Below are 13,230 nucleotides of genomic sequence, written 5' to 3'. Positions count from 1 at the left end.
CAATTAAGTAGTGCCTAAAGAATACTATCTATCCTCTTTTGGGAGGGGTGGTGGCTGGTTGGTTGGTTGGTTGGTTGGTTGGTTGGTTGGTTGGTTGGTTGGTTTGGGTTTTGCTGTTGGCTTTGGTTTTTTTCGTTTTGGAAGGGGGGTTGGTTTTTTGTTTGTTTGTTTTGTTTAGAAATCTCAGTGCATCCTATCTAAAGTTATGTAATGGTTTTTTGAGTTGCTTTTCATAGATCTCCACTTTCTCTCTGCCTCCTAGGAAGGGAAGTTGGAGGAGGTGAACACCATCTTAGGCATTCATGATAACTACAAACCCGACTTCTACAATGATGATTCCTGGGTCGAGTTCATTGAGCTAGATATTGATGACGCAGATGTGGATGAGAAGACTGAAGGGTCTGACACAGACAGACTTCTAAGTGATGACCATGAGAAATCAGCTGGTATCCTTGGAGCAAAGGATGGCGATTCTGGACGTACCAGCTGTTACGACCCTGACATTTTGGATACTGATTTCCATACCAGTGATATGTGTGATGGTACCTTGGAGTTGACTCAGTCACAGAAGTTAAACACGGAAGCTGATCTCTTGTGCCTTGACCAGAAGAATCTGAAGAACTCGCCTTATGATGCTTCCCTTGGCCCTCTGCATCCCTCCATTACCCTGAAAACAGAAGACAAGCCACAGCCGCTTTTGGGCAGTGAAACTGAATCAACCCACCAACTCGCCTCTACACCTATGAGCAATCCCACATCACTGGCAAACATTGACTTTTATGCCCAAGTAAGCGACATTACACCAGCCGGTGGTGTAGTCCTTTCCCCAGGCCAAAAGATTAAGGCAGGGATAGTCCAAGGCAACACCCAACCGGAGGTGGCCACGCCCTGCCAAGAAAATTACAGCATGAACAGTGCCTACTTTTGTGAGTCAGATGCCAAAAAGTGCATCGCTGTGGCCCCTTGCATGGAGGCCACGTCTTGTGTAAAACCAAGCTTTAACCAAGAGGACATTTACATCACCACAGAAAGCCTTACCACTACTGCCCGGATGTCCAAGACAGCAGATACTGCTCCAGATGCTGAGATGCCTGTCCCAGACTACACCACGGTTCACACGGTGCAGTCTCCAAGGGGCCTTATACTCAACGCGACTGCTTTGCCTTTGCCTGACACAAAGAAGTTCCTCTCCTCCTGTGGCTATGTGAGCACAGACCAACTGAACAAAATCATGCAGTAGCCTTTCCTATCTTTAAAGGCAAAGAAAAGGCTGGGCACGAACGCTTAAACCAAACAAAACTATGTTTTAAATCTGTGTTGGGAGAGCGTGAGAGTGGATGCGGAATCTAAAGTACTTTTTTTCTGGAAGTGTTGAAACACTATCATAAAGTGGAAATCAAGAATTTGTAATCAGATAGATCCTCCCATTGTGAATTATAAATATTTTAACGAATTGTCTTTAAGACTGTATAGTGGCAGTGATTGTCTGTACTGTGGGTCTTAATTTTGTGATACTAAGCATTAAATAGCTATGTTTTTCATGTATGTAGATCATGCTTTTTGAAAAAGCAAAACAATCAGGTGGCTTTTGCAGTTCAGGAAATTGAATGCAGATTATAGCACAGGCTGATTTTTTTTTTTCTTTTTTAAATAACTGGGAACTAAAACTCTCGGTGAGAAGGTAAAACTAGTTTGGATATGCAAAACATTTATTTTGACATGAAATTGATAAAGATATTTTTAATAATTTACACTTTAAGCATGAGTATTTTATAATATGCTACACGTATATTGTAGTTCACAACAATCCATCTAAGGATGTAGCAGCTACAATGAAAAGAGGGTTTAATGTTTTGGTCAATGAACCTAAAGAAAAACAAACAAGTTAGATTTTTTACAAAGCCCTTTTTATAACTTCCAAAACTTCTTAACTCTAAAAATGTCTAATAACCTACATTATTAGAACAAACCCATTTTAAATTTGTAAATGAATATTTTTTTAATTTTGAAAACTTTATTTTTTTTTTATGTACATCAACGTATCCTACACCAAACAGTAAGAGAAATGATAATAATGGAAGAAATGCTTTTTTCGACAAGTTTCCGTTCAAGCCACACAGCTACATGTAAGAGAAGTAGAAGTGATGTGGTGTGATTGGCTAGGATGCAGAAGAACTTCAGGAGCACAAGAAGTGAGAGCCCAGGGATGGGGAGGAGGACGGACTCTCACATCTCCACAGTGCAGTCTGTCAAACCCAGCTTGGTTTTTACAGTAACCTAAGAATCAGTGTGTATGAGGAAAAGTCTCACATGTGTGAAACCCAACATCCAGTTGGGGTAAAGTTAGCAGGTAATCGGATAGGAAATTAAAGACCTAGATCTTTGTTTCACAGCCAGACACATACTTTTAATTCAGGGAGAAGAAGGGACAGAATAAATGACTTCCCAGTCACAAAGCACAACTCAGAAGTAATTAAACAGGTAACAGAAACCTTGTCATCAAACCTTTGATAAGATGTATTTTAAGTAGTAAAGCCGTATTTCAGTGCTTCTTACTTACCCTCCCAGGATAACCGATCTCAAATAAGGTTAAAAAAAAAAAATTCAATATAAAAATCTCTTTTTGATTCTGTAATGATATAAACATAGTTCTTTGGGTTAGAACCAAAAAAAAAAAAAAAATTTATGGGAGAAAGAGGACTCTCAGCTGACTGAAGAATCCATCTCATTTAAATATTTTTAGATGCCTGAAACGTTAAAATTACCTTTAAGTTTTAATGGTATTTACCATTTTGCCAAGACCTTCGTGGGGAAACAGGCTTAATGTTTAGTGATTTTGAAATCTCTTTCATGCAGGAGAGACAGTGAAAATCTAGCCTTGGGTGTTTAAGGTTCCCCGTGTTACCTTGTAACAGATTTTAATAGGTTTTTCTGCTACGTTGCTGCTACGATTTCTCCAATGGCTACATGATTTAGTTCATATGAAGCATCATCAACTTAGAACCTATTCAGCTTAAAGATGTGTGTTTTGATGAACTATCTTACCATTTCACCATAGGCTGACCACGTTTCTATAGCCAAAAATAGCTAAATACCTCAATCAGTCCCAGAATGTCATTTTTTTGGTACTTTGCTGGCCACACAAGCCGTTATTCACCGTATAACTAGTTGTGTCCTGCAGTCTATATTTAACTTTCTTTTATGTCTGTGGATTTTTCCCTTCAAAGTTCAATAAATTTATTTTCTTGGATTTCTGATCCTGTGTTTCTATTAGCCCTGAAGCACGATCACCTAGACTGTGTACTGAGACGAACATACTGTAAAGGACTTAGCTAAGTTCATTTAAATACATCAGTGAATAGTGGATCCTGGGTCACAAAGCGGCAGAGAGGCAGGGTGTGGTTAACATAGCCTTTTTCTTGTATGCCTTCTCCTTAGGATAGTACTCATGTGGACAGAGACTTACAGATGCTTTGAAAACATCCTAAAAGTTAAATGGTGTGTCCAAGTTGATGGGGAGTTGTGGGAAATGGAAAGAGGAATATTGACTCTAAACTACATTACTAGCTTGAGGGTGTTATCTGCAATTGGGAAGGGCGGTTCCCCCTGGGCTCATGTATTGACAGAGTTCTTCATTTTGATGACTCATCATCATAGGAGGCTGATGATGAGCCTCTATACTAGTTGCTTTTCTCATTGCCTGAATAAGCAACTTAGGGACAAGAGGTTTGCCATGATTCCCAGTTAAGAGGGTGGAAAAGGCAAGGCGCCTGGAGCGACCTGGCCTGTAACAGTGGGAACTTGCAACATCTTGGAGGATAAGAAAACAGAAAGCTCCAGTTGGAACTAAAGGCAAATATGACTTTCCGTCCCTACCCCCAGCTACCTGGCTTTGTTAGTTATGTCCCTAGACCCAAAGGTTCCACAACTCCTAAAACAGAGCCACCAGCTTGAAACCAGGTCTTCAAACACGCGAGCCTCTGAAAGACATTTCCTATTCAAGCCATAAGTAAGTTTCTTCCTCCTGGGAGGAAGGTAGGCAGGTTGTGTAGATCAAGATGGAGAGGGTAGTAGAACCAAAAGCTTAGATTCTTACTTCAGGTTTCAAGTGGTGAATTACATGCTCTCAGGCATGCATTAAGGCCTAGGAGGTAGAAGGCTGGCATTGGAATTACTCAGCCACTGGACAGCTATTTACTGTTCCAGCCAGTTTCCTAAACTGCCAAGACTATAGAGAATACTTGGTGACTACATTCAATTAAAAAAAAAAATGCCAGTGGTGACGCACACCTTTGATCCCAGCACTTGGGAAGCAGAGGCAGGCAGATTTCTGAGTTCGAGGCCAGCCTGGTCTACAAAGTGAGTTCCAGGACAGCCAGGGCTACACAGAGAAACCCTGTGTGAAGCCTCTCAGGTTTTCTACTCGTAAACATACTCTGGAAAAAAGTGTATCCTTTCACTGGGCTATGAGAAGATATGCTACCTTTGCATTTACATAAAAGAAACAAATAAAATGTCCCCACTAATTCAAGAACCTGATATTGACTACCTACATGTGCTAGACAAGACCCAGTCTTTTGAAGCTAAAGAGGACCTTGTATATTTCAGAAAATTGATGACTTGTGATTATGTGTATCTTTCTGTTCTTAAATATTGTGATGGTTCGCTCTACCAAGATGTATATCAACAGAAAATATTTACATGTTTTTATAGAAAAAAAAGTTTAACAGTAAATGTATTCTAGTAAGAGATCACAATCAAAGCTGGGTGGTGTCGTGGCACACACCTTTAATCCCAGCACGCAGGAGACAGAGGCAGGGAGATCTGTGAGTTCAAGGTCTGCCTGTTCTACAAGGTGAGTTTCAAGACAGCCAGACCTATGTCTCAACAGAAAAAAAGAAAACGGGAAAGAAATCACAACCATAAAAGCTAGAGATGGTTTCAAGCTAAACTCTTGTTTAGAATCCAAGTTCTTACATAATATGTCCCCAGTTACCTTTGCCAGTTTTATATTTGTGAGCTGGGTATAAAGGGCACCATTTATAATTAAAAATTTGACCTTTGGTCACATGGGAGATCACTTTCTTTGGAAAACTAATAGGTGTATTGTGTTTACCTTGTTATTGGGTAGAACCCCTTATGGTTAAAATGATTCCCACTGGGTAAGTGAATGGACTGAAACTATAAAACCTAGAGATACACTAGACTTTAGACTTGAGTACGACTCTTGTGGGTGAGCAAGGACTCTATGGGGATGTTGGAGGTGATACTTACGAATTATAAACAAAGCTATTAACACACTGAAGTAAAAGCTTCTAGACCAGGGAGACCCCTTCACCACCCCTGACACTGCTCCCCCTCGCCAATAAGCTGCCACTTGGGGAAGGAAGGAAGAGAGATAAAATCCCCACTGAACAGCTGCTAACTGGACTGTTGCCAACGCTATGACTCTGAAGCAGAAAGCTTGTTGCTACTTTCCCGTGTCCCACTGAATACACGGGGACCTGGTTTGTTTTGTGACCATCTGGTGATTTGTCTGCGCTTCAAGATTTCCCCCATGGATGTATTTGGAAACACTTGCCATTTCTTGAGCAATGTCTGTGACTTCCTAGCTCTGTGTTCCTGCTCCTGGCACTTTCTCAACAAGAAATCCTCCCACACATATCAAACCTGTGTATCAAAATGCTTCTTCAATCAAGGCTCCTTTCAAATTCCTCCGTGAAGAATCAGTTCTCTGATTTCCTCCAACAATGTCTCATTCCTTGCCCTTTGGCTGGCCTAGTAGCCTTTTAGGGTAGGGTGATTTACATACATTTCTCGGGAAGGCCTGATCCTAAAATGTTTTTGAAATGAATAATTTTAAGGCGAAACAAATTTAGAATATACTTTGAATCATACTCCTCTCTGAGGCAGTCATGACACAGTTTTAGACTTTGAAACATTAAAAACTAAACTTGACGCATTATTTTCCAATGTATTTAATGATGAAATATATCCCATAGTTCAGAGATGCGATGGTTCAATTCCACTGTAAAAAGTGACTATTACAATAAAGGAAATCACACAACTTCGGGGGGAGGGGAGCTTCTCAGTGCATATAACAAGTTATTGATACTACACACTGCTCTATTGAGTGGGCGAGAGCATTATTTCTTTAAAAAGACTTTATTTGCTTCATTATCATCTAGCCTTTGGTAAACCATGCCTTTCTTCTGGTGGGGTGTCCTGCCTTCATGCTGATGACTACTGATTGATCAGAGAAGTGGTTGATAAAAGTTGGGGTGTCTGTGGCAGTTAGTAGAATCAAGGCAACAGTAAACTCTTCATACATTTCTCTGTGGTCTGTGATACTCTCTGATAGGATCTTACTCACAGAACTTCTTTCTTTTTTAAAAAAATTGGTTACTTTTTCTACATTTCAAATGTTATCCCCATTTCCAGTTTCCCTCCTCTCCTCTCCTCCCCCGCCCCTGCCTCCCCCCTCCCCACTCCTGCCTCAGTGGCCTAGCTTTCCCCGATCCTGGGTTATCAAGACTCCACAGGACCAAGGGGCTCCCTTCCCAGTGATGCCAGATGAAGCAATCCTCTGCTACATATCCAGCTGGAGCCACGGGTAGCCCCTCTATACTCTTTGTTTGGTAGTTTAGTCCCTGGGAGCTTTGGGAGTTCTGGTTGGTTGACATTGTTCTTCCTATGAGGTGGCAAACCCCTTCAGCTCCTACAGTCCTTGCTCTAACTTTACCACAGAACTTCTTTCAAGTTGGAATTAGTTCTCTTGAACTATACCATTGTCTGGTGAGTGACTTTGTGTTATATGTTGAATCTGTGAGAAGGGTGGCAGCTCAAGAGAGAACTTTCTTCCTGAATTCTTTTTTTATTGTTTGAGAATTTCAGAGGCACATAACATATTTTGGTCCAATCCACTCCCTACCCATCTAAGTTTCCCATATATCCCCAGATGTTTTCCCCTTCTAAGATGTACTCATCTTTGACCCACAAAGTTCACTTAGTGCCACTTTGTATACAGTGTCATCCGTAGGAGCATGGGCAGCCAATCAGACAGCCACAACCCTGAAGAAAACTGATGCTTTCCTCCCCTGGTGACCATTACAGGAACCTTGCTTTCTTAGCCATAAGCAACTCCACATCCATTAAAACTTTACTGTGCATTTATAACAACTCACTCACATCTGCAAACTCAACATCTCTTTCTAGCTCTCAGATGTTTTACCATGCCTGTAAATTCGTCTTCCACTGAATTCTTGAGCCCTTCAAGGGCTCCTGTGAAAATTGGAGACAACTTCCTTCAAGTTCCTATTAATTTTGCATTAATTGCAAAGTTATGCAATTTATTCATGAATTAAATGTTGAGTCTAGATTGTGAATGCTTCCCTGGAGGTTCTCAGTTCACATTGCCCACTTTGACCAGAGGGCTCTTATCTATGGTCACTATCTCTTGCTTCCTAAAATATATTCTTTAAATAAGAAAAGTCAAAGTTGGAAATCACTGGAATTAAGAGAGAGTGGATGTGTGGTGGTGGAATAATATAAATACAGTACGTGTGCTTGAAATCCTCAAAAACTTCTATAGGAAAACATAAGGAATATATGTTAAGATATTGAGATTGGTTAGAACTTTCCGAATAGTGCTTCAAAACCCAGGAATTAGCCCCATGTAACAAGTGATGAAATTACACAAAACTTAAAAGTTTTTCCACAGGAGGCTAGAAAGGCAATTCTGTCCTTATGAGCATTGGGTGCTCTTCCAGGAGACCCACAATGGATACCCAGCACCCACATATCAGCTAACAACTGTGTGTAACCACGGGTCCAGGGAATCTAACGCCTGGAACATCCTGGGACTCTGTGGGCACTGAACACACATGGTGCACAAGCATACATATGGACAAAATATCCATACACACACACACAAAAAAAAATCTTTCTTTAAAGTTTCTGCACCACAGCAATATATTTATAAAGAATTCTGGCCAACAATTCTCAACAGTGAGCTTAAAATATTTAAGAAACCATGTTGTAAACACATGTAGCATCTACAGTTTACTGTTTCACTTATAAAGTTAAAAAAAAGTGCAAATTTAGTATGATTCTAAATGAATCTTCATAATACTAAATAAATATTGTCTTAGAATTGAAGCAACAAGCTACGTTGCCTCTAACAAAACAGTCATGTTGCCCTTTGATGCTGTGAAGCTAGACACTGATTCCTTTTCCGTAGCTGCTGGAGGCCTGGGTTTTGTCTTTTCTGAATAAAGCAGTCTTGTGTATATTCGATATAGCCGCCTTCATATATGGCTATCTGGGACCTTCTGAATGGCTTGCTCTAGTTTCTGTGCTCACACTTGCTGCTTCTTCTCTTGTACACTCATGTTAAAGATGGTTCCTTCTCGTCGAGCTCTGTAAACCACCTCTGCTGTGCTTCATGTTTTCCTTCTGCAGCTTCCTCACCACCCTCCTCCTTCAAAGAATCAAAGAGAGTTTGGCTCCACATCTGCACTAGACTTTGCCCCCCAAGAGAACATTGTGGCTGGTTTGATCTTCTGTGCATACGGCTCATGCTTTTTCTGAAACAACAAAAAGACTATTTCATGTTCTCAGTCATATAGGATGTGTACATGGTTCTATATGTTCACTGCTGAAATGTCAATGTCTTCCCACTATTCCCCACTTCAAGGCAGCTAGGACTCTATCCTACCTAAGCACTGCAAATCAGTGCAAGCACTGCAAATCAGTGCAAGCACTGCAAATCAGTGCAAGCACTGCAAATCAGTGCAAGCACTCCCACCACACTCACAGCTTGGACAAGCATTTGATGCCAAATAGCAAGCTTCTAGCCTCTCGTTTTTGTACATTCCGAATGCTGCCCCTACTTCCAGTCATCCCTCCGTTCCCCCTCCCTATCTCCACTGAGAGGGAACCCCACCCGGGGGATACCCCCGCCCTGGTACATTAAGTCTCTACAAGGTCAGGCTCATCATCTTCTCCCACCGAGGCCAGACAAGGCAGCCCTGTTGGGTAAGGGATTCCAGAATCAGGCTTTAGGGGCAACCCCAACTCCAGTTGTTGGGGGACCCTTAGGAGACTGAGCTGCACATCTGCTACATATGTACTAGGGGTCTCAGTCCAGCCCATGTATGCTCTTTTGTTAGTGGCTCAATCTCTGAAAGCTCCCAGGGGTCCAGGTTGACTCTGTTGATCTTCCTGTGGAGTTCCTGTCCCCTTCAGGACCTTTAACCCTTTCCCCCAACTCTTCCATAAAAGTCCCCAACTTCCATCCTATGTTTGGTTGTGAGTATCTGCATCCATTTCAGTCAGTGGCTGGATAGAGCCTCTTAGAGGACAGTTGTGTTAGGCTCCTGTCTGCAAGCGTAACAGTATTGTTAATTGTGTCAGGGATTGATGGTTGCCCATGGGATAGGTCTCAAGTTGTGCTGGTTATCAGTTGGCCATTCTCTCAGTCTCAGCCCTATTTTCGTTCCTGCATTTCTTTTAGCCAGAGCAAATTTTGGATAGAAAGTTTTGTGGGTGAGTTGGTGTTCTTATCCCTCCACTGGGGGTCCTGCCTGAATATAGGAGGTGGGTGGCCTTTTCAGGTTCCATTTCCTCACTGTTAGGCATCTCAGCTAAGGTCACCCGCATTGACTCCTGGGAGCATTCCCCCATCCCAGGTCTCTGGGACTTCCTAGAGATTCCCCCTACCCACCCCTATCCTCAGCAGCTGCAGATTTTCATTCATTCTCCTGGTCCTCTCGCCTGTTTCTCCCCACACCTGATTCTGATCCCCCATGCCCTCTTCCATCGAGTTCTCTCCCTTCATCTGCCTCCCATGACTACTTTATTCTCCCTTCTAAGTGAGATTCAAGCATCCTTGCTTGGCCCTTTCTTCTCCAACAAACCAAATAACCCAATTAAAAATAGGATACAGAGCTAAACAGAGAACTCTTGACAGAGGAATCTCAATTGGCCGAGAAGCACTTAAAAAAGAAAAGTTCAGCATCCTTAGTCATCAGGGAAATGCAAATCAAAATGATTCTGAGATTCCACCTTATACCAATCAGAATGTCTAAGATCCCAGCACATGCTGACTAGGATGTGGAGGAAGGGGAAGGCTCCTCCATCGCTGGGGATTGAAAACTTGTACAACCACTCTGGAAATCAATCTGGTGGTTTCTCAGAAAATTGGAAATAGTTCTACTAGAAGAACCAGCTATACAACTCCTGAGTGTATACCCAAAAGATGCTCCTAAGGACACATGCTCCACTATGTTCATGGCAGCTTTATTCATAATAGACAGAATTGGAACCAACCTAGATGTCCCTCAATCAAAGAATAGATACAGAAAATGTGGTCATTTAGACAATGGAATTCTATTCAACTATTACAAACAAGGACATCATGAATTTTGCAGGCAAATGGATGGAACTAGAAAACATCATCCAGAATGAGGACTCAAACCCAAAAGGACATGCATGGTATGTACTCACTTATAAGTGGATATTGACCATAAAGTACAGAATATCCATGATACATTCCACAGACCCAAAGAAGTTAAACAAAAAGAAAGGCTTTTAGCCTGTCTTATCTTTTAACATTCCTTCATTACTAAGCAACACCACTCTGGTTTTGATTTAAAGTGAGAAATACACATTTATTCCATTCACTTGGATTTGTAGAAGCCACTGAAGAATTATCAATTGACTTAACTTTTTTTCTTGCCAACCTTTTGCTTCTCAGTCTTTTGAAAAAGGCCAAGTGTAGTCATTGGTCCAATTTCAATTGCTTCTTAGAGAATAAGGTGGCAGAAAGGAAAAGGAGAGAGTAGGGGAAATGCCATTCAGTACAGCTGTTGGCACACAAAGTATTCTTCAGTTCTGTTTGCTGTCCAGTATGGGCATAGCTCAGGGCATCCTGAGATAATTTCAATAGTGATATCAAGTATTGCTGATCACAAAGCATCATAACAGGTAGGATAGTAATAAAAATTGAAAATAGGAGAATTACCAAGATGTGGCACAGATTCCCAAATGGAGCATATACTTTGAAAAACTAAAACTAAACTTGTCTAACACTGGGCACTACAAACTTTGGATTTATAAAGCAATAAAAACAAGAGCCATAAACTAGGTATGTCTGCACTGGTGACGTATACACTATTGTGTTTATTATTGACACTTCAAAAAAGCTGTTCTTAAAAAAGAATAACATCCCTGGTGCAAAATCGAACAGTGGATTTCAGAGGAATTTGAAATTTGCTGGAACAGACTAGAATGGCCTACTCTTTTAGCCCAAAGGCTATGGGAAGATGATTTGCACAGATTTGTCAACACAGTTAAATTCCTGTCTGTACTCAGGACATCTGGCTTTTTTTTTTTTAATCTGAAGCTTACAATATTGGGAAATGTGTATGTAGCTCTTTATAGAAGAAATATATTCACAGTGAAATTGCAGAATGATGTTGATCTGTTACTGCCTGAACAGAAATCATTCAATCCTCACTCCTACCTACTAAATTAAAAAAAAAAAAATCACCCAGCTAGAACTTCAAATTTAATAGATTTTGGTATAACAGTCCCAGGAAACTAACTTTAAAGGAACACAAAGAATGCAATTTTCTATTGATGTCTTTAATAATGTCTATATGATTGTTCTGTGGGTATTAAGAGTTGTCAGCAGCATTATAAAGACATGAAATACCTTATCAGGAAAATGTATACAATATGTCTTTCCCAATGGAGCAATATACAAATATCTGAAGAAGAAAGATACATATTGTTTATAAGGTAGCATATAGCCAATCTTACAGACAGTTCTGATTTTATGAAGTATGCTCATCTATATTATTTCACCCAAACAAACAAATCAGTTGTAATCAAGTCAGATATAAATTTTAATCTTTATAGAAGAGGAAACTGATGTTCAGAAAATGTAAATGATTTACTTTGTTAACCAACTAACAACTAAGTCATGGTAAAAGCCCCAGGCCCTATAGTTGTCTGAATTTTTAGAAACAAGTCAAACTAAATATGATTTGATGGAGGAAAATCTTCTCAAATGGTTCACAGTGTTAAGGAAATTAAAAAACAATTGCTTGGAATTTAAAGATATGTGCACATACCCATAAACAGATGCATATACACATATTTAAAACTCTTAACATTTTTTTAGAAGAGATAAAGGGATGGAGAGATGGGTCAACAACAAAATGCTAGAGGAAATACTCAAAGCAAAATTATCTGCAGAGGAGAAATAAAGACACACTTGCCATGGGAAAGAATATGTTTCATGAGAATCTATTAGTAAAGAGGAAGTATAAAGAAATACAATACATTCAACACAGTAAACCAAAAAAACTCCTAATACTAGTTTGGGAAAGAAAAATAATAATAATAATATAACCAATCAGAAAAAGAACAAACAAATGCAGAGATCATTAAATATCTATTAAAATCTTAAGTGTATGTGGCTTCAACTTATCAGTAAAGAGACACACACTGGGTGACTGGATTTAAAAAAAAAATTATTAGATCCAATTGTCTGTTGTTACCAAGAAACACAACTCATAAAGACACCCACAGGCTGAACCTCAAATGATTGAGGTCTGATTTGGCCTACCAAAATTAAATCAAGGTTATAAATGTTATAAAGAACATAAGCAGATCCAAAATAATCTATGATGTTGAACTGGAATGTCTCTCAACAAAGAAAAGCATGTTGCACTAAAAGGAGTCACTCCCGGGTTCCACAGATGAAGTAACACCAATCAATATTCCTCAAACAATATCAAAAAAACAGAAAGGGGAACAAAAATCACAAACTAATCCTATGAAGCCAGCATTAACCTGATATCAAAACTGAATGCAGGGGATGGATAGATGGCTTAAGAGCACTTGCTGCTCAATCAAGAGGACCAGAGTATGGGTAACAGCATCTATATCAACAGCCCACAAATACCTGTACCCCAATCAACAGAAGGCTTCCTTGACCCACAACTAGAAGAGAAGTTTCACATGTTTGACTGTTGGGTTTTTGTTATTCTGCCTCTTGAGGGGAACATTATCATCCAAGTCATGTAAGTCCATTTATATGACATATATACATATGAATGTAAGAGTTGGTGCCTTGAAAAGTTAAATAAGATCAAGAAAACCTTAGCACCATTAATGAGACAGACAGACACACAGACACACACACACAGAGAGAGAGAGAGA

General features: G+C 40.1%; 1 protein-coding gene across 5 annotated transcripts in view; it reads left to right on the top strand.

The window, feature by feature from the left end:
• Ghr (growth hormone receptor) overlaps positions 1-3,250 on the top strand; it is a 239,372-nt gene extending 236,122 nt beyond the window's left edge. For all 5 annotated transcript variants that reach the window (XM_021208284.2, XM_029543885.1, XM_029543887.1 and 2 more), the window contains one exon: positions 263-3,250. In XM_021208284.2, coding sequence (XP_021063943.1) covers positions 263-1,240 — 978 coding nt within the window. In that variant the 3' untranslated portion in view covers positions 1,241-3,250. The remainder of the gene's footprint in view (positions 1-262) is intronic.
• The last annotated feature ends 9,980 nt before the right edge of the window (positions 3,251-13,230 follow it).

Source organism: Mus pahari, chromosome 11, assembly GCF_900095145.1.
Source record: "Mus pahari chromosome 11, PAHARI_EIJ_v1.1, whole genome shotgun sequence".
NCBI classification, from domain to species: domain Eukaryota; kingdom Metazoa; phylum Chordata; class Mammalia; order Rodentia; family Muridae; genus Mus; species Mus pahari.
The sequence above is the reverse complement of the archived record's forward strand: the minus strand, read 5'-3'. Positions and strand labels throughout refer to the sequence as shown.